The sequence below is a fragment of the Chiroxiphia lanceolata genome, chromosome 8 (assembly GCF_009829145.1).
Source record: "Chiroxiphia lanceolata isolate bChiLan1 chromosome 8, bChiLan1.pri, whole genome shotgun sequence".
In the NCBI taxonomy this organism is placed as follows: Eukaryota; Metazoa; Chordata; class Aves; order Passeriformes; family Pipridae; genus Chiroxiphia; species Chiroxiphia lanceolata.
The window spans coordinates 28,059,464-28,080,426 of NC_045644.1; the positions used below are offsets into that span (position 1 = coordinate 28,059,464).

The following is a 20,963-nucleotide window of genomic DNA, read 5'->3' on the forward strand; positions in this document are numbered from 1 at the left end:
GCGGGAATGGGATCGGCTTCGGGAACCAGCCGCGTCCGGGGAGCGCGGCCCGCGGCTCGCGGCAAGATGGCGGCGGGCGCGCCTCACCCCGTCGCCATGGTGACCCGCAAAGCAGCGCGGCCCGGCGGCGCTTTGCGGCGCTTTGCGGCGTTGCCGGGCGGCAGCGGGCGGTGAGGGCGGCGGGGCGGCCGCCATGGAGGGCGGCGGGAACTCCAAGGGCACCGGGCTCGGCGGCCTCTTCGGCGCCGGGGGGCTCGGGTACTCGCACGCCGACCTCGCCGGGGTGCCGCGTGAGTACCGGGGCAGCCGGCGGGGGCGGGGTGGGGCGGGGGGCAGTGTCCATGCACGGGCAGCGCGGCAGGGCCGGGCGGCCGGAGCGAGGCCGGTCTCGGGGATGGAAGGCGGAACGGAGATCGACAGGCCCGCCCGCAGGAAGCCGGTCCCCGGCGGTTCCTGCCCCTGCCGCGATGGGGACAGAGGGCCAGGCTCCGGCCGTGCCGCGTGTCGCGACGATCGCTGGTCACGCCGCGGCCGCCCCATCCCGGAGCTCCCGTTCCGCTTCCTGAAAGGCCGGGGCCGCCTTTTAACGAGTCGTGCAACTTCACGGCAGAATCTTCCCTGCTTCCGCGCACGAGGTGTGCCCCCCTTTGCCTCACAGGATGTGGATCGTTACTGGGGAAGCTGGTGTTAAAGTGCTCTGTTTGTTTTTTTCCTTTCAGTGACTGGAATGAGCCCTTTGTCACCATATTTAAACTTGGACCCCAAGTATCTAGTACAGGTGAGAAGGGGGTTTGTTTTTATCGTGTAGTACTCGATCCCAGTGTTTGCACAACCACACGTGAACACCCCAAAACTCCTGCAGTGCTGTGCAGGGTGTGCTGAGGTATTGAGCAGTGAACAGTGGAAAGAAACAATTTTTGAGTGTTGTACCTAATAAAAGCTCGCAGTGCCATGACACGTAGAAGACAACCAGTGAAAATACAGAGGATTGGTAAGGCTGTTGTGTCAGTACAAGCCTGCTGCTGGGGAGGAGAGGAGATGTCCTTCCCTGCCCTGAGGCTGGCACACCCAAGGCACCCTTACAGCAGTCCTGGCATTGGTCACACCCTCCCCGAGCCCCCTCAATCAGTAACAGCAGCCAGAATCTCTCCACTCATCTCATGGATTAGTTTTCTGAAGTGTGAATTTTCTGATCATCATCACAACCGTGAGAATTCTGATGATTCAGGGGTTGGTCTCCAGAACTCTGTGAAGTTCTGAACTTTGCAGAGGTGTTCAGCCAAACCCCAGAGCTGATAACAGGGTTTGTCGTCACAGCAGCAGCCAATGTCACACCACTTATGTCATTTCCCAGCTGAAGGGGGACCATCATGAAGTGAAACTTCCCTCTTTGTTCTACAGAATAATGGTTGTCACACACAGCTTAACATTACTTAATATAAAATGATGGCACCATAAAGGAAAAAAAAATTATTTGAACTCCAGTAATGTTTTTCTTTTTCAGCAATATTAACTGTAGCTGAAAATGTTGAAGTTAGTCCAATTAGGATGCATGTCTTAATGATTTTATTTAGTTAGTATTTTTCTCTATATGTGGCTCATATTATCTGAGAACATTAACTTTTGTAGAATTAGCACAGTTGCATAGGATCTACTTATCTGTGTGCCTTATGTTTGATGGTACACTGTTTATTCTGTACCTGGAAGCTCTGAATGGAGTTTTGGGGGCTGTTTATTATTTTTCTTTCATTAGAAGCTGTTGTAGCCCAGATTACAAGGTAACATTCCCATAATGGCAGAAAACAGGGGATAGGCCTCTGTTTGTGTGTTCACTAGTGGGGCCTGCTGTTGTTGAGTGGTCAGAAAAATGCTGAGTGATTATTTAGACCTCTCCCAAAAACTCTCTGAAGTTGCCTTGTGTCCTTAGTACAGTTTATCTGAGAACATGTTGGTGTTAAAAGTGGTATAGCAGAGGCTGTAGAACAAAGCCTGTGTATATACTAATAGTTTTTAAAAACAGAAGAGAAATTTGCTTTAAACTAGAAGGTGTTGGGGGATCAGTGTCATGGTACAGTTCTAAAAATACCTGTTGATGTAACACATAGGCTACAGTCTGTGTTATAACACTTCACTGCCTTTAAGTTTAGCACTAGTGTGTTGAAATAAAAGGAAAGTGCATTGAAGTAAAAAGGGAATTCCATTTAAATGTGAGAAGGTTTGGGGGTTTTTACCTGAACAAGTTGCCCAGATAAGCTGTGGGGTCTCCATCCTTAGAGAAGCCCAAGACCTGGGAGCGACTGAGTGCCCAGCACTACCTGACCCCCCCTACTTTTAGCAGTGTGGGTTGCACCAAGCAGTCTCCACAGGTCCCTGGGATTCTAAATATTCAAGGAAAAAGAAATAGCTAATATTTTAGAATTCAAGAACTTAAATTATTGGCCTTTAAATTTGGGGGTTCTGTGAAGAAAAGAGAGGTGAGGGTCTCCTGTGTTCAAAGACCATCTCTTTGCTTTCTGAATGCAAAGGAAAAGCCTTATTGTTGAGAACCTTACATTTTGATTCTGGCCTTCCCATAATAACAAATGAGACAGTGGTACTCATTATTTAAAACCCACTTTCTTGGTTGGTCCATTAATGCAGGCACAAAACAAGGTGTTTCCTGCAATGCTTTGTTGCCTTCAGAGGGTAACATGCATTATAAAATAGCATTTTATAATGCTATGGCAGAAGCCCAGAGGATGGGCCTCCTTGGTTGTTGTTATAGAAACTTAAATGTTACATACAGACAAGGATTGGTTCATCTTGACTTTTGGGGCAGTAGTGAAAACTGTTAGGAGCTGCTAACTAGTATATGCACTGAATTTCTTCAACAGTCTAGTTAGAAGGAAGATAGAAACCATATTACAGGTTCAGTTTACTGATACAGTATTCACAGTTTTAGAAGCTGTATATTTTTCCTGTATTACCATCCACATTTACTGTCAAGTATGGGCCAATAAAACCCCTTAGAATGCAATTCCTTGAGCTTGCAGTTGTTGCAGTCATGTATCAGTTACAGAGGGGATGAGCAATACTATGTCTGGAAACCACAGAAGCATAAAAGAGATCTTGCTGCTTTAGCACCTCATCAACACATGTGCATCCTGTTCATGTCTAATTGAGAACTTTCTTTGGCCCACCTTAATCTCTGTACATGTGCTGGTTTCTCTGCAGCTTCTCAGGCCATTCACAAGGACACAAACCTGTCTCTGTAAGAGGAAGATGCACAAGTAAAAAACTACTGACCTCACCTGATCATTAATTTTGAGTGTGTTCCTTCTTTTTTCACCTCTTCAAAATAGGTCACTTATTTCAGTGCATGGAAATACTTCTTCTGGCACAAAGGTAGTTTTTCTTTAGTGTCAGAGTAGTGGAAAACCTGAATTAAGGCATTATTGCATCAATATAGGTTGCTCAGTGAGGACACAGTGCTGCATAATCAGAAAACAGGAAGGGTTTTGGAGGGCTTGTTTTGCCTGCTGGAAGATGTAATAAATAATTAAGCAAATAGTCATTAAAAACAAAAACAACCAACAACCCACACAGTATGAGTTCCTTGGCTGACTGATGTAATTTCTAAAAATTAAGAGAGCTAGGGAAAAAAAGCAGCTCTCAGTTTATCTTTTTAAAGTCCTTTTTCACACTTAATAAAGCATACACATACTGTATTCCCTCTCTCTGCTAGTGTAGGCAAGAATTTTCCAGAAACACTTGTATCCATCTTTAGTTCATTGCATGAATTAAAGAAAAAACATTAATATGGCCTACATTTTGAAGCAGGTATGCTTGGAAAATACAAAAGCATTTGTTTTTGTTTTCCCTCAGGACACAGATGAGTTTATCTTGCCCACAGGAGCCAACAAAACTCGAGGCAGATTTGAGCTGGCCTTTTTTACCATTGGAGGATGTTGTATGACAGGTAGGTGGTTGTGTTTTCCACTTTTCCCAACTGTCCAGGTAACACCTGTGCACTACAGTAATTGATAAGTTTGTGCATGTCTTGTTCTTCAAGGCATTCTTTGTTCTAGTCTTAAATGAACAGATATTTGACTTCAGTCTGTACACTGAAGTCTACTCTCAGTATTTTTTTCTAGTATTGTTTCAGGGTTTTTTTGTTCCTTTTTCTTCTCAAAAAGTAATAACTGATGTTGTGCCAACCAGGGGCAGCGTTTGGTGCACTGAATGGTTTGAGACTTGGCTTGAAGGAGACACAGAACATGCCGTGGTCAAAACCTAGAAACGTACAGTAAGTGTTCCATCTCAAAGCAAAGTACACCTTAGTGACAGAGCTGGTTCTTCCACCTTGTACAAGATCAGATACGAATATACTGCAAAAATAAATGCCTTTTTTTTTCTTTAGTGGGGACAAACAGGAATCAATATTTGTCTTCAACAGGTTATCAAATGTTTTTCATTATAATTATGTTCAGTTCAAGCTTTTTGCTTTTCAGTTAGTCACAGTTGGTGTGTCCTCTGACTTACCTTAAATACTTGAGAATAAATTACTACCTTGATGTTTACTAAAAATCTACTTCAAAGGCAAAACAGTGTTTTTATATGTTGAAATACTCCCAGAGGCAGCAGAGTTTGCTTTGAGCTATTTTTTGCTGTCATTTTTCTGGGAGTGAGTCTCCCTTCTTTCCCAAGCTTTTCAAAACCAGGAGAAGACTAAAATGCAGAAGCTGGGCCTGCCTGGATTTGCATTAGGGATGACATTGGTGCATGCTGCTCTGCAAGTGCTGCAAGGTGGAAGCTATTCTGGATTATGGCATCCATGAACACCCATGGCATTGCCATGATTTCACCTTACCTGATTGTTTGACAGAATGAAACAGGAACATTTTTTTCAACAGGATGGTTCTTCTAGAATTAATGGTAGTTTAGACACAACTATAAGAAAACCTAAGTGAAGGAGCCATAGGAAATTGGAGGAGTGGAATGACGAGGGGAAAACAATTTTCACTCTCAGAATACTTGGTAACAGGGGAATTTTAGAGGAGGAACTTATTTTCTGGTACAGTTTATACTGGGTCTGCCCCATTTTAAATTCTATTTCTGTATTCAACCCCTTTATCAAAATATTCACCGCTATAATTACAGCTCTTGTCTAGGTGAACAGAATTGTGTATGTATTTGGAATGGACAAAACCATATTGTTAAGCACAAACTTTGGCAGGTCGAGGCCAGGAGGTGGCAGTCAGTACACACTGTGCTGTTATCCTGGCCCTGCAAGGGAGAGGCCTGCTGAAGGTCATCACCTTCAAACAGTGCATTAAGTTCTGTGTTTTCCTTATCAGATGCAGGGAAGAGACCTGCCTAGATTTCCTCCAAATTTATCCTAAATGTGCACAGTTTTTTTAATGAATTTAAATCAAATATCTCAATGTGTCATGGTTATGAAAATTATCAATTTTCTCATCAATTCAAAATTGATGTAAAGTTAAGAAGTGGGGGTGGGGGTTGTAATTAAGGACAGGTTGTCAGTACCCCGACCTCTTGGATTTTTTTTCTCTTGTTTCAAAACAAAGTTTTCCATTATTGTTTAGTTTATTTCCTAACCATGTTCAGTAATGACCTGTGTCCTAATGAAAAGTATTTTAAAAAAAAGGAAAAATAATAGAAAATTAGAACAGAAATGACATAATGTGTGACTTTTTCATTGTTTTAAATGATAAACCAAGTTCCAGTGGTAGTCAGCTGTCCAGAGCAATACTGTGCCTGTGATAGTGTTACACTGCTGGGAGATAAAGATCAGTCATTTCTTCTGGCTGCTGTTGTCCCCGCTCTGGAGACAGCTGAGGCCAAAAAGAAATGTCACTGTGCTTCCCTGAGAGCGCACTAGAGATTTCCTTTCCCTCTGTAGTGCTAGTCTGGGAGCATACATACAGACATACCCGGGGTTCTTCACCTTCTGGTGGTGCTAAGTTGGACAAATGGAACTGCAAAGGATTACCTCTCTTCTTCCTGACTTGCTTTAGTTTGAAATTGGTTTTAGTCTCACAGCACTTGGCTCAGGCATCACCCCACTCCCTGGCACATGGTCCTTCTAGAAGGGCACTCTGGCTTTCCCAGAGGTCTTTTACCCAGTTACCTGAGCATAGGTGTACCCATCATTCTAGTAACTGTGTAGTCACCACATAAGGAACACCCAGGGTTAGAAAGCTATTTGAAGGGAAGAGGTTTGACTCTTGGCAAGGGTCAAGTTTGCCCTGAAAAGAGATAAAGGTTTTCTTAAGATTTGACAGGACTGAATGTTTGCTTTCAATATTGCCTGCACACTACCCATGATAGAGATTGTGTATTACCAAGCTGTGTTTCCTTAATGTTTTCTTTTGAAGAGCTTTCAGTTCATTATTCCAGTTTGATTAACCAAATGTGTAGTGTAAACACACAAGACCTGATGTCATAAACACTATCTTGATGTAAACACAGAGCACTAAACATTTTCATACCTTTTTAACTCCTTTTTAGAATTCTAAATATGGTAACAAGGCAAGGAGCATTATGGGCTAACACACTGGGATCACTGGGTAAGTAAAGTCATTCTTTTGTAGGGAAAACAATTTAAAGATGTAATTATTGGGGAAGTGTATTTGTGTATTCTCTAAACAGAATTCTCTAAATTTTTATTATTAAATCCATTGTGGAAAAAATGCAAGTTTTTTTTCTTTGGAACATGAGGACATTTCAGTAGACATCAAAAAAGAAATTAAAGGCTAAAATAGGGTTTGAAGCATAAGTAACCAAAAGCCTTTAATTAAACCCCAAAGTTTTTACTATATTACAAGCAAGAACTCTAGCTATAGAGTAAAAGAAATAACTGGAAATTATAGATAATGCTTATTTGTTAATAAATTACAGTTAATTTGCAACTTAAGGCAAAAAAATACAATTTAATACTTCTGAAGTAACTTTTCTAACCTACAGAGATCATGTGATCAACTGCCTGATGTTTGTTTCCATTTAAAGAGTCAACAAAATATTTATCTGAAGTAGAAAAGTGATAATGACTACAAAGATTTATCCTTTAATGATGGTCCATTAGCTAGAAAAGTCACATATGACACCACCAACTCTAAACCTAAATATTGCTCATAACTAATGTGGGTTAGGAAAAAAGAGAAAAACAAATGATCAGTAACATGATGTATGAAGAAGAGACTTATGTGAACTGGGGTTTGGGTGGGGAATGGGCTGTGAAATAAAATTACATCAGTTGCCTTAGAAAAACTGGAGAAGATTTTATGAAAGTCAGGGAAATACCTAATGCCCTAGGGAGTACAAGCTCTTTGGCCTCCCCCCTACCCTCAGTCTTCCCCAGTCTTAAAAGACCAGAAGTTACACAGTACCTTTGAAAGGAGAAATCTAAAACTGATGAAATTATTTTGAAGAAGAAGAATAATGATGGAACTCATTGCCCTACAGCATTGTAATGGAACTTAGCAATATTTAAATCAGATTACATCGTGTTATAACCTTACATATATTTGAATTTTGAGAAATGCATCAAAGCATACCCTAAGTTGCATTTATTACATTTTGTTTCAGTCTTATTTCTAAGGAGCAGATTAGCTGCCATTCAAATCAGACATTACCTTTTGAGGCATAGTAGAGAAGCCACAGTTAGAGACAGGATTCTGAACTACAGCAAAAGTGGCACTTGTTTCATAGGAGATGCACTGATTGCCTAGTGAGTTTTATTGTGCCATTTTTTGGTTGGTTGGTTTTTCTTATTTTTTGTTCCAAATGTAATCAAAACATGTCTGAAAACTGAGAAGCAGATACACTGCAGTTCAAGGTTCCAGTTTAAGTGACACATTAACATGTTTTTTCAGCTGTGTTTGAGGAAAGATTACTCAAGAAAGTGTTTGTGCATTCCAGTAACAAACTGTTATTTTCCTACAAAATACAGCCTTCAAAATCAGAGAGTTAAGCTGAACTTTATCTTTGGGGATTTTGTATAGCTCTGTCTTGTCCTAGCTACCAGAGAAGTTCCTTTCAAAGGAGCTGAATTATTTTTGCTTTTGATTTTGCTTGTCCAGCATTTCTGTATCTCAAAGATTCTTTCTGTCACTACTGACAGTTTTTGTCATTCTGTTCCTGAACAGGGGCAACATCTGTGTTGAACTGCTTAAAAAAATTATGTTGAATACAGCTTTTCCTCCCCCTCACTCTTAATACTGCTTGCTGCTAAGGCAAGCTAAAATACCATTGCCTGTCCTGAAAGATGCTGCTGTTCAATTCTTCAGCATTATTGTTGTTGTTCAGGAATGATTTACATGCTTTTTAGCAGAAGTAAAGATTTCAAATTGTCAGCATGAAATACAAGCGGGGTTTTTAATGTGTTTCATTTCATGCATGAAATACATGAGGGGTGATGATGGTGATGCCTTTTGCCTTCATCACAATGCTTAGATGATAGATGCATCCATTCTGAAAAGCCCATGCATTTTTCTTTCTAGTTGTCTAAAGTTGTCCCAGAGCAAAATGTGCTCTAGGGATAAAGTTTTCATTTCCAGCTGCTGCTTCTCTGCCTGTGCATGTCAAATCACAAGCAATCCAATATTAATTTAAATATCTATAAAATAGAAAGAGGTCTGAGGAAAAAAACACCAAAGATGGGATTTTTCAGAGAATTCCACTCCTTTAAATAAGCAGAAAATCAGTGCTTCAGAAGCACAGTCTAAATAGCTACACCAAGCCTGGATTCTAAGCCTTGCATCTCAGGCAATGGGGGTTTTAACTTGAATTTTCTCAATTTTTTTTCCCCCCAGCTCTACTTTACAGTGCATTTGGAGTCATCATTGAAAAAACACGAGGTGCAGAAGATGACCTGAACACCGTAGCTGCTGGAACCTTGACAGGAATGCTATACAAGAGCACTGGTAGAGTAGCAAAGTGTTTCTCCTTTTCCTCCTCTTGTGCTTTGTCCTAGTTATTAGGATCCTCATTACTTCTACTAAATACTGTCCTGCTCTGAAAATTAACAGTGTAAAAATGGCTATTAACTCAAAAGTCCCCTAACCCACACAATGTTTTTTCACACAACTAAGACTGCTTAAGGAGAACTTGCACTTTAAAAAAAAAAATCAAGCTGAATTGAATTTGATTCTTTCCGACTTGCACAGGACCGACAACAATCATGAGAGCCAAATTATGACTGTTATACCTATATACTGAAGAAACACTCAAGTATTTACTCAGGTTTATAGTAAGGTTGTATAAAATACATGCCCACCTCATTTTTAGCCATGTTTTTCAGTGACAACAGGAGTAAAACTAATTGTTTCCCAAATCCATGAGTTAATGCAGGCAAAGTAAGTGGGGGCAGGGGTGGAATACACAGAACATAGAGCTTGACTGCATGAACATGAAACTTTCTACAGGTGATTCATGTGATAGGAATTCATGGGATAGTAGCACCCAGAGCTGCACAAAACCCTACACACATTGAAACTGATGTATTTATGAAGTTATTACTTAGCTGTTGGTGAAACTGTTGTCCTGTGGTAGGACTCTGGTCTTTGCATAGTGGTCAAAACCAGCAAACAACAATTTGAGAACAGCATGGCTTTAAGGTTAGTTTGCTGATGCACCCTGGATTGTTTGCAGAAGAGAGAGTCTGAGCTTCATCAGCAAAATGTCTGTCAACACATGTTCAAAGCTTGACCATTGGAGGTGTCATCTTTTTTAGAGGACTGCTGGGTACCACAGGCTGATAATACCACATGGAGAAAAGCCTTAATAACTCAATAAAGGCCTGGCTATATGACTCACCTGCATTTTACTGAGGAGATAATTCTGGAATTAACCTATGTACTTTTGCATATCTAACTGAGCCTCAGTGTCTCAAAAGCATTCCTGAAGTCCAGCTTTATATATGAGGCAAAACAGTCTGAACCATCTTATTTTCCTGTTGGCCTAGACGAACTGAAACCAAAAGTAATTGGCTTCAGCAGCCCTCATAAATAGCAGCTTGTACTCTCAACTCTGCAAGGGCACACAGCTCTCTTGTAATCTGCTGCTTCCTTGGGGTTTCATGAGTGATATGACAGGTTAGCAATAACAGCCAGATAGGGTAGCAGTGTAGAAGTCTAACATTTTCTGTAGGAGGTTAATAAGAGCTGCCATCTTAGTCTCCAGCAGAACTTTCCCCCTTACCTTTCAAAAGTATAGAGCTGGCATTATGTGTAATCTTGTTTTGGCACAGTGCAACCACAGATAACTCCCCCAGTCACATGCACTGTCATCTGACAGTACTGAAGTTTTTCTAACCAGGGCACAGTGGGACTTTCTGTTTTGTAACATAAGATCTACTGAGCTAATAGTAGCATTGATAAAGGCAAATATAAATCTGTATTTATTACAGTATTGTATTTCAAGTATGTGTCGTGCATATGAACCATAGGGTAGAGAAACTCAAAAGAAATAATTTTTTCACCATATGCAGGAAATGTGACCTCAGAGATCAAGGATTAGTTCTCAGTGTGAAAAAGATTATATTCACATCTGTTTCAAGAATTTAGTTCCAATCTTTTTTTTTTCCTTTCATGCACTGTCCCTCTTCCTACTTCTCCCATTCTGCCTCTCCTGTCATCTTATGCCAGAATGCCCTTTCTTATTCTGTATGGTAAAACTTCTAAGTTCTGCCTTTGCTCAGCATCAATGTATATATTCACCTAAAAAACCTTCAGTATTTAAACCATGCAAATCATCAGCACACATCTGTGACATATCAAGATTGTAATAATTTCCTCTGTTACATGGAATGTCATGTTGTGTCGGCATAAAAAAAAAAAAGGAAAATTTAAAAGCTGTCAAGGACACTTAGTTATAAACCTCCATATTTTAGTGTCAGCTGGAAACTCCCACAAACATGCCATTGCAAATCAAGGCTGTTCTGTAATCCACAAAGTGTAGCTACAGAGTTGGAACCAGTGCTGTTCAAACACTCAGATTTCCCACTTCCATCATTCTTGCTTTGTAAAGAGGTCGGGAACATACTTAAGAAGAAACCTATAACGTATGGAGGTCTTTTATTATGACTTCATATTTAAACACAGCACTGATGGAAGAATCACATCAGCAGCCGTGCTGCACTGAAAAATCCTCTTGTGTACATGGCAAAGCCTAGAGTGAATTTCTTAAACAGATGATAAGCATTTGATGAGTGACCAGGGAAAAAAAAAGTAGTGGGAAGACTTTTTGAAAGCTGAGATTTGTTGCCCCAAACTGGTCCCCATTTTCACAATTTGTCCTTGTGGAAGTGTTAATCATTACCAAAATGCCAGGAGTCAAAACAGAACGTGTACGTTCTAAAGCCATTGGATTGTGAGCAGTTTTGTGCAAGGCTACTTGACACACAAGCTGTGTGTGAGAAGATAAAAGAAGATTGAAAAGTCTGCAAGTGAGGACAAACTCTGGCAGTTCAGCCACCCCCCCCATGTTCACTGGAAGTGGCAGTAGTCACTGGAAGTTCCCCATTGCAAGTGACTAAAGCCATTAAAGCCCCATCATAAATCAAGTGTTAGCTGGAATCCATCTCCCCACACTGCATGGCTTAGGTTAACAGACACTGAATTGAGTTTAAACATAAAACTGATTTAAGCAGTTTTGAAATATCATACTGGTTGATTCCTCTGACCAAAGTGATCTCTAGCTTTCACATTTGTTTGAAATTAAATTCAATACCAATATTACTTACTAGATTTTAGCCCAAATGTAGTAATGAGAGTACAGTATTAACTTGTTTCACCAGACTTACAACTTTAAGGAAGCTGCTTTTTGAGCTCACCACTTAACTTCTACCCAGAACATTCAGTTTGAGTGACAGACAAAATAAAACCCTTTGTGTTCCTCTGTCAGTGGCACATGTAGTAGAAATGTTACTGTGACTCAGCCAATTCGAGTTTTGCTAAAAGGGGGTCTGGATATCCCAAATCCACGAGGATGGTTTTTCCATTTAATAAGATACTATGCTTTATTCTTCAGTTTCAAGAAAAGGCAGAAATTAATATCTGTTATGCCAGGGTTTTTTCTTAAAAATGTTACAAAGCATAAACACATCTTAAACAAATGTTTAGCCCCCTTGCACATGTTTTCAACCTCTTTTCTAAGCCATACATCTTTCATTTCCTCATAATTTTAGCAGTAACCAAAAGTAACAAAAGATGATTGGCACTGTGCACTATGTTATTACCTCCCACCATGAAAATGCACATGGTTCCAGTCATCATGTCACCAAGGTGCAGCTGGCTGAGGATCTTGCACTGCTCAAGGATTGATCACTCAGGAAAAAGATACTGAGCCAGGTGGGACTTTGGTCTGACCCTGTGTGACAGCCATTAATTTCTCACTGAAATTCCTGACAGAGACTTTAGTAAGCAAAAAAGTTAGCTAACCTTTACCTCTTATCTGAGGGTTGCACAGGTTGTAGATGTTCTTTTTCTTAGATAATTACCCCCCCCCAAGGTTAGGGGTAACAGGAACAAAAGTAAAGTAGTGCTTTTGAAAAACTGAATTACTTTGTTTTATATACTTTTGTGCAGTAAAAACCTGATACTAAGCACAGCATCTCATGCCTTTTGCACAACAGATGTTATGTAATTTGGTATATAAAGTGGTGTGTGTCTGAGAAGAAGGGAACTGCCTGCTAGCAATAGCTGAAGGTAGTAGTTGTCATTTTAAGACCTCAGAACACAACCCTGAAAAGTCAATACGTTATGAATTATGAATGTTTTATTGCCAGCAGTAAAGTCTGGCTGGGGCTCAAGATCAGTTCTGTGACATTCAGTGGGTAGTTCAGGGCAGCTGTGTTAGCTGACTACTTCTTGAGCTATAAAAAGCCTCTCCCCTTTGGGCTCAACCTGGGTTTTTCTTTGGGCCAGACAGGATTGTTTTTGTGTTCCTGTTGTGTGGGGAGGGGGAAAGAGGAGCTTTTGGGGGACTGCTACAGGTGTGGGCCTGGAGTATCTTACTGTTCTGCATTATTTGGAGAAAGGCAAGTAAAGGATTTGCCTCTGAACATGGAAGTTGAGGGCTGTCAGGCATTTTAGAAATTAAGAACCTCTTAAAACCTCTTTCAGCAGAACAGGTCCATAGGATTATCAGTCAAATGATGTTTAGTGAAAGGATTTTGTTTCAGATCTGAAAGAAGGAAGAGATAAGGGCAAAGTACAAGCAGCACAATAGCTTGTTGAGGCTTTCTGAGTTACATGAGGACTGATGTCTAAGAGTATGAGTGGCCACTGAGAGCAGTGCTGCCTTCAGTGCTGCCCAGCCCTCCTAGGCAGGAACAATGAACTAAGGGCTCATTCCTGCAGGGATTTGCAGGTGCCACTTAAAGCAGCTGAAGTAGCCTCCTGCCACTCAGGTGCTGCTGCTTTCACACAATGAGAAGATGGGAAATTTTAATCATGTTTGCAAAGTAATTTCAACAGCTCTAGTACTTCTAAACTTGTAAATTAAATTGTAAATTCCTACTGTTTTTCTAATTTAGCCTTCATAGCACAGTAACTACAGGAAATGTTCCCTGTTTCAAGCTTTGTTGTTTCTGTATTTTAACCACAATACTGCCTTAGCTGCAGCAATATGAAAATGGAGCATGCTTTTTTGGAATGTATCTTGCTTCCATATATGTTTATCAATTTCCTCAGTAATTTCTGTATCCACAGACTTTGCCCACACTTAAAAGATTTCATAAAATAAACACCGTGGAGCAGCAGGAGGAAACTGTTTGTATTTTCTAATGACATAGGACCACTAGGACTACCCATAGATGTTCAAACAAATGTCTTGATGGTTCAGGTGGTCTAGTTAGCACCACTGGGCTTTAATTTGGAACAAAACTGAGATTGCCTTGTACATTTGAGAAGCTGAACTCGATAAAAAAATATTTTCATTCCTGGAAGCCTGAAAGGAAGAGAAACTATTTTCATTCAGAGTATTCAAGAGAGAGATTAGAAGACAGAAAACTCATCACTATTTAATGATTACACTTCTTTTGTTTGGCATAAGTGTGCCAGCCTGAGGTTTCAGTTAAGGTATTTCCAGTGTTTGCTGTTGGATGATTCTTGGTTCTAACATCTCAGGGACTGTCCCAGGATAGTGGAGTAACATTCTGAAAATCGAGACCACAAGGTTCTGAACACTTTGCCCTCATGTTATGGCACATAGTAATGGTTTTACCTGCTGCACAAGTGCAATTCAGTGTTAGGAGAGGCTCCTACCATGAAGAAACACAGAGCTGTGCTACTGGAGTGCTGTGTCATGGCACAGCTGCATTGGAATGCAGTGCTGTGTGTCATGGCACGGCGTACACCAGAACCTACTGTAAATGCACAGAATAGAGACAATACTTTATGGTGAAAGGGTGCAGCAGCCAAAGCCAGAGAACTAAACTCCCATTTAGAGAGCATCAGATGTATCTCTGGAAACCCGTAGCAGTTCTCAACTATTGTGCAAGGTGCCTGATCTCAAAATACCTGCTTCCAGAAGCGTCTGTCAGCTGGAACCTTTATCTTACTGAGACGTGCAAGATTAGAGGCTCACAACCATGTTTCAGCAGGGTTTGTCAGGGCAGACTTGGTATCAGAGGCTTGCAGAGGAGGGGTGGGAACGTGTTCTATCATGCAAACACAGCTGGAATGGGAGTGGAGAATTTCTTTTTTTATTTTTCTTAACAAGTTAATTTTCTCAGAGGGCCTAACATTTCCTGCCCAGCAACAGGGCTGCATTCGACAGTGCATCACTGTTTGAAGTCTACCACAGACCTGCACGTATTTACTCAAATGCAAATCTGACCAGTTAGAGAAAACTTTCCCTTTCTCTTTTTTTGTATTTACCACAGATAGCTCAGAAACCAGGATAAACTGCTACAAAAAAAATAAAAAATTACTGTTAATGTTTTGTAGCAGAAGCTTAAGCAACTGGGTAGGGAACATTTCTTGCATGTTTCCTTGGATATTTTCTTTCTCAGTAATGCACAAGTTTAGTTCCTGTTCACAAAAACATCTTCAGCAATGTCCCCAAGTTGTCTGCCAGCCTACAGATGGCTTTAGGCCCTGTGGTTGACACCTGTAAGCAGGTTCAGAGCTGCCATCCTTACCTGGCTGGCCTCAGCACATGGAAATACCAACATTTGTTGTGTTAGAAGTAGAACATCTTAGCAGAACTGTGCCCTGAGTCTGCATGATGCTACAAAGTGGCTCAGCTATCCACATTAAAGATGATACCTTTCTTGTACAATCCTGACTTCACAGAATCTGGAACCAAGCTCAATCAGCTTTTGACTACCTGTTCTTCCATAAGAAGAATAAGATTTTAAGAGGAAAGGAGAAGAATTGAACCTGGGGGCTGAGGGAAGAACCCATGGGAATAGTCATAGCTCTGTCTGCATTGTGTTGTGTGGGGATGTTCTACATTCTGTGCGTTTCCCTGGACACCCTAATGGTTATGAGCCCCCTTTGGGGGTTTCTGCTGTGATCAGTTGATTCCTGATAAGAACAACAGAAAATCAGACTCTAATGTTTTATTCATTTTTCCCAGCAGAAACGAGGAGTCAATATTTTTACAGATTATCTCAAATACTTGTTTTGCACAAAGTGTCCTTTAAATTTCACCTGTGGCTTTTTGCCAGACACTGCTTGTACTTGGTTAGTTTTGTGTACCCAGCTGCAACCCCTTCATATGAAAAGCTTTTTGTGCAACAAATTCAGGATCAATTAGCAAACACAGAAGTCTGCATTTGCTTTCCTAAATGCTGATTTAGGCACATAGAGCATACTCAGTAAGGCTTTTCTTAGAGCTGTTGAATTCTCAGCAGTTAGGCTTATACACCAAAAAACTCTCAAATGGTCACAGCTGGTCTGGGAATGAATTTTTGAGAAACTATGACTAGACATGGCTTCTAGTATCAAGTCCCACTTCCGCAGCTTCTTGGTTTCATTGCATGCCTGGGCAATAGGAGGAGGTTTAACAACTCCAATGAAATCCATTTTAACCTTGCAACACAGGTAACACAGTCTCAGTCTAACTGACACCATCAGCTTTGTGCCCCAATACAAGCCTAAAAGCAATACTGTGAGACAACTTTATGACCACAATGGGGAAAAAAATAAAAATCTCTCTGATTACTGAGATGGATTTGCTTTCAAGTTTGAGGAACCTGAATTGCACTGCCAGTTTCACCAATAAAGCAGACAGATTTTATCTCACTGTCAGCAGAAACTGGCCTTGTTCTATACACTGTACACGTTATCTGACTTGCTTCAGTTGCAATGATAAACATTGCAGAATCAACCTCAGTGAAGTTTTCCTAGCATTGAGGGTCATACTCTCAGCTGTGCATTTGTGGTGCATTCTGGGAGCTCTACTGAGGCACTTCCTACTACTGAGGAATAGAAGCATTTTGCTGTTTAGTAAAAGCATCAGAAGTCTCTGCTTCTGCCCCTGTACACCCCAACACTTACATGGATGGAATGGAGTTGGGGTGCCATCTGACTCCCAGCTTCAGCCACGTAGTAGCCAAACTTGCCTTCTCTTTTTGCCTTACACTAAGGTGCTCACAAACCTTAATCACCTGTGTGACTCAGTTTTCGCTGTTGTGAGGTGATAATTTTGAATATTAATAAAACTAAATAAATTGGTCAATGTTCACCCTAGTAAATTCTTGCCAGTTAATCCCTTTCATCTACTTTTTATTTTTTTTTAATCAAAGAGTTTTAAAATTCCAAAGACACAAAAGCAGTGATAGGTTCTGCACAATGGCCCTCACAGATCTCTAGAGCCCAAGGCCATGTCCACATCAGCTGCTGTTGTGTTCACCTGTTTCCCTCCTACCCTTTCTCTTTCCACCCAGAGCTAGTTACCATAACTGAAAAACATATTCCTCCTCTGAAAACCTAAATGGAAGAGTTCTTACAGCAGGAAGAGATCACACCTAACTGTAAACAATTGTGTTAAGGACAGATGGAATAGACTGGGAAAACCCTCTTTGCTTCCAGGGCTCTGTAGTGGTTCCATGAGGCAGTAGTGCTAACACATTTTAAGAGGAAGCCATAACAGCAGAATTAGTGTCAGGATCAGAAATGACTGACCTCAAGCCTGGCAGCAGGTTTGAGAGGAAGGTAGAATTAGCACAAGGACCCTTTCTGGAAAGTTACTCAAAAAAGAAAACCTGTTTCATTAAAATGTCTCTGGATTTAGAGATCTTCTTGGAAGTGCTGTTGACTGACCATTTCCTCAAGTGTAACTTCATTGAGCTTTACTGTTTTTTTCTGTTTCAGGTGGAATGCGTGGGATAGCACGAGGTGGGATCGCGGGTCTGACGCTGACCGGCCTCTACGCTCTGTACAACAACTGGGAGCACATGAAGGGCTCCCTGGCCCGGCAGTCCCTGTGAGCAGGGCAGAGGACACACTTGCATAGTCACCAATCAAATCAGTTGTGAGATATATCTGGTGCCCCTTTCCTATTTTATTTACAATTAGTGTGAAACCGAAGGAAGCTGTGCTGGGAGGAACCTCTTGACACCGCGTAGCTGGACTGGCCCTTTCCTTCCCACCAGCCAGTTGCTGGAGAGGCAGCAATATTCGTTGGACTTGCAAGTGAACAGAGTGTCCACCAAGACAGTCTTCCTGGCATGCTCACCAGCCAGCCCTGGGCCAGAGCCACAAGGCCTGCTCAAGTCCCACTGCCAGGTTTGTTGGGGCACGGCAGCGACAGCCCTGTAATAAAGTCTGTGTCCATAGACCATTCCCTGCAGCCTCAGCACACATCACCTGGCAACTGGCACAGGGCAGGGCTTGTTACTCTGACAGCACAAGGCAAGCTATAAAAAGGGACATCATCATTAATAAAAAGGGTGGTACTTACTCAATGCCATTTCTATCCTTTGCTGTTCCTACTACTGGTAAGACAAAAATGTGCTGCGTCCACTGACTGACTTACGGATTTATTTTGAAGGACCAACGTGATAAAATGCTGGGGGAGTCAGTGGGTGAGGGGAAGTGGACTAGCGGGCTGAGGGTCTCCTGAGGCGTGGCTGTGGTGAGGCATAGCAGGGCTGCCCTGCACACCCTTGTTTGCGCTAATAAATAAGGAACTGGTTGTTTATGGATGAGGTACAGTTGCTGTTGCAGAAGAGCTGCCAGTGGATTATCAAAACACTTGGGTGCTCCAGTATCTCAGAGCTCATTTAGCCAACAGTTAAAAACCAAACAGTATAAAGACTCCTCTCATTGCTTATTACAGGACTTCTAATTAGCACAAAGCTTTTTGCCTGAAATACCATTTGTAAGGTTTTGGCAGAATGAAGGCTGTGACGAACCTAAACCTTCTCCAGTGTTAAAATTAAACCATGTACCAAGCATCATTTGTGCATAAATTAAACAATAAGATGTTAATGAGTTCAGTAATTAGAGTTACTGTACAACAGCTCATTCCTTCAGTGTTTAAAGAATTAAACAGGTAAATCATTAAACAGGTCTGAAGGCAGGGCAAGGGAAAAACAGGAAACTTACTGCTTAGCAGACAACTTTAAGCTAAACAAGAGTCTACTTTGAGTTCTCCCTCCTGAAACAGCTCTCGATAACTACAGTGCACCTGACAAAATAAAGGCAACAAAAAAGCAGTAACAGGAAGGCAGTAACTCTTACCTTCCTCCAAAAAGAAATGCAGCTTTTGCTAAGAAGCCTCCTTAGGAGGAAATGACCACCAAGACCAGCTTTTTATAGAGCTCCAGCTAACGAGCCCTCACAGCTGAACTCAATTAGCTTTGCTTGGATACCAGGTCACATTAGATGCTTTATGCCAGCAATGCCTGTTTTTGTTAAGCCTTATGTTTCACAGTGATCAGTGGGCTGCATATTACTGTTGTGGTGTGACAGCTGGACTTTCCAGTGGGCATTTTTTGAGGGCTGCCACCAAAGAAATTGTCCTCTGCTTGCAGGCTGCACAACGGTGACGTGGGCACTGGCAGCACTGTCGTGGGACATCAGAAAAATGTGTGCTCTTCTGAGCTTTTTCCCTCCCTGTTGGCATCAGTGAGTTCCTCCGCCACGTTTCTTGGTCACCATTAGTTGGGCTTAAGTTCCAGTGCTCTTGGCCATGATGGATGAAGGATTGAGAGCTGCTTTGGGGGCTGATGGTGGGTGAGCATTGCTTTTTAAGTCAGGAACTTTGCAATGTATCCTTTAGGTTTTCTAGAGATCTTTTCAGGACTAAAATATGACCCAGGAGCTCTCTGCCCTAATCAAATGGGAAAACTCTGAAGCTTAACAAATGTCTTTCCTCCTTTAGGTACACTAGAGATGATGCAGGAGTAAGCCTTTTCAAGTTCAGAGTTAGCACAACCTGAGCCTAGGCTGACGCTTGAACAACTTAGCCTGTTATCTGGTCTGCAATACCCCAGATCTCCTGGAATTGCTTACCTCAGGGGCAGAGCTGAGTGCATTTTTCTGAAATAGCTGTGTTACAGCTATTAAAAGCTTTGGTTCATAATTTGGTTGCATATGGAGTGATCCATAGTTTGAGCTTTGAAACACAACCAGCATGGAGGCAGCAGTGAATTGTGCGTATGGAATAGAGGGAACATGTTTACAATATTCTGTGTCATGACATACTGTGTTCACAGTTTAATGGCAAACAATCAATATACCAAAATTTATGCAAGTTCAGTAGGAATAAAAGGAAGTAAAATCAAGTTGCAAACAGGATTTGGGGAGCAAGTTACAGCCCTCCCACGTAGCATTACATAAATGTGAGCATGGGAGACCTTGGCCATCTTGAAGAGCAGGGTTTTGGTGCCAGTCTGGCATCCAGCTTTGCTGAGAGATCCAAGGCAGCTTTCCGTGCTGGGGCAGCAAGTGAGGGAGCCTGAGACAACAGGTGAAATGAAAGCTTTTTGAATCTTGTAAAGCTGGGTTTGCTTAGTCTTTGGAACAGAAGGGCAAACCACTTGCACTAGCCCCTGTCAGCAGGTGACTTTTCTTATGGTTGGGGGAATTTGTTGAAAAAAAATCAACAAATTTCTACTAGTCATGGTAGAAATCTTCAGCTTCCCTGAAGAAAGAAGCTGCTTTTAAAAATAGGAGGCAAACATATGTTAGGGGAGAAAAATGATCCAGTGTTCATAGCCTGTGTTTCCTGTGACTATAAAAGAAGGGGAAAATCCTTTTCTGTGCTTTAACAGAAGGTTACTCTTATCCTTAATAAATTCTGGATAAGAAACTGGTATGTTTTAAGTGGAGCTTTGTGTAGTCTGTGAGCATTGGACTGTGCTGGTGAGTGCCAGCCCAATGCAGGGACACCAGAGGGTACCACAACCCTTTTTGGTACTTTCACAGCATTATTAATACCAGTCATGTGTCCCCCTTGGGTGTCTCTCCCATCTGCCAGCCACACTCTCTCCCTGCCTCTGACAACAGCTGCCCAATTGCACCACAGCTGGTTTGGGGCCAAGGAGCAGAGCTGGTGTCCCAGGAACCCTGCAAGCACCCTGCTCCAGGGAGCTGTGTGGGAGAGAAGGAAGCATTCCTCACCACGAGGCAACAATCCCATATCTGGGATTGTTCAAAGAAAGCTCTCCAAACATGTGAGCATTCTCAGCTCCTGCTATTGACCTCTTTGTCTTGGGATGACTTAATAGTATCTTTTTCCCTGTCTTTGAAAGCTAAACATTCAGGATACACCCGTGAAATTCAAGGTACCGTGGCTGAAAGGCTGCCAGGCCCAACTGTAAATGTTCTCTTACTGGTACAAGGCAGGCTGGAGTTTAAAGGAATGGAAAATCCTCAAAGGAGGAACCACTCATGCAGGGAGTCTGATGTTCCAACACCAGGAGAGCCAGAGAGGAACTCGATTCCAATTGCACAGCCAGGCCACAGATGTTTTTCAGCCACGAGAGAAGAGCAGCAAAAGCTACT

The 20,963-nt window shown here is 41.8% G+C and overlaps 1 protein-coding gene and 1 non-coding gene across 2 annotated transcripts; both read left to right on the forward strand.

Annotated features, from left to right (window-relative positions):
* Nucleotides 1–140: 140 nt before the first annotated feature.
* On the forward strand, nt 141–17,917 carry TIMM23B (translocase of inner mitochondrial membrane 23 homolog B). The gene is made up of 7 exons (XM_032695133.1): nt 141–290; nt 720–778; nt 3,865–3,958; nt 4,201–4,285; nt 6,511–6,569; nt 8,814–8,924; nt 17,325–17,917. The coding sequence occupies exons 1-7, from the start codon at nt 194–196 to the stop codon at nt 17,438–17,440; spliced, it is 621 nt and encodes a 206-aa protein (XP_032551024.1). The 5' UTR covers nt 141–193; the 3' UTR covers nt 17,441–17,917.
* Nucleotides 5,722–5,924, forward strand: LOC116790628. The gene has a single exon (XR_004358428.1). It is a non-coding gene; the product is annotated as a small nucleolar RNA SNORA74 (small nucleolar RNA).
* Nucleotides 17,918–20,963: the final 3,046 nt, after the last annotated feature.

What these genes read in the sequence shown, in the direction of transcription:
- TIMM23B (XM_032695133.1), top strand. Translation starts at nt 194, where the DNA reads ATGGAGGGCGGCGGGAACTCCAAGGGCACCGGGCTCGGCGGCCTCTTC. An exon ending in TGGAGGATGTTGTATGACAG is followed by an intron (nt 3,959 to 4,200) that starts GTAGGTGGTTGT and finishes TGTGCCAACCAG; the next exon opens with GGGCAGCGTTTGGTGCACTG. An exon ending in TCAAAACCTAGAAACGTACA is followed by an intron (nt 4,286 to 6,510) that starts GTAAGTGTTCCA and finishes ACTCCTTTTTAG; the next exon opens with AATTCTAAATATGGTAACAA.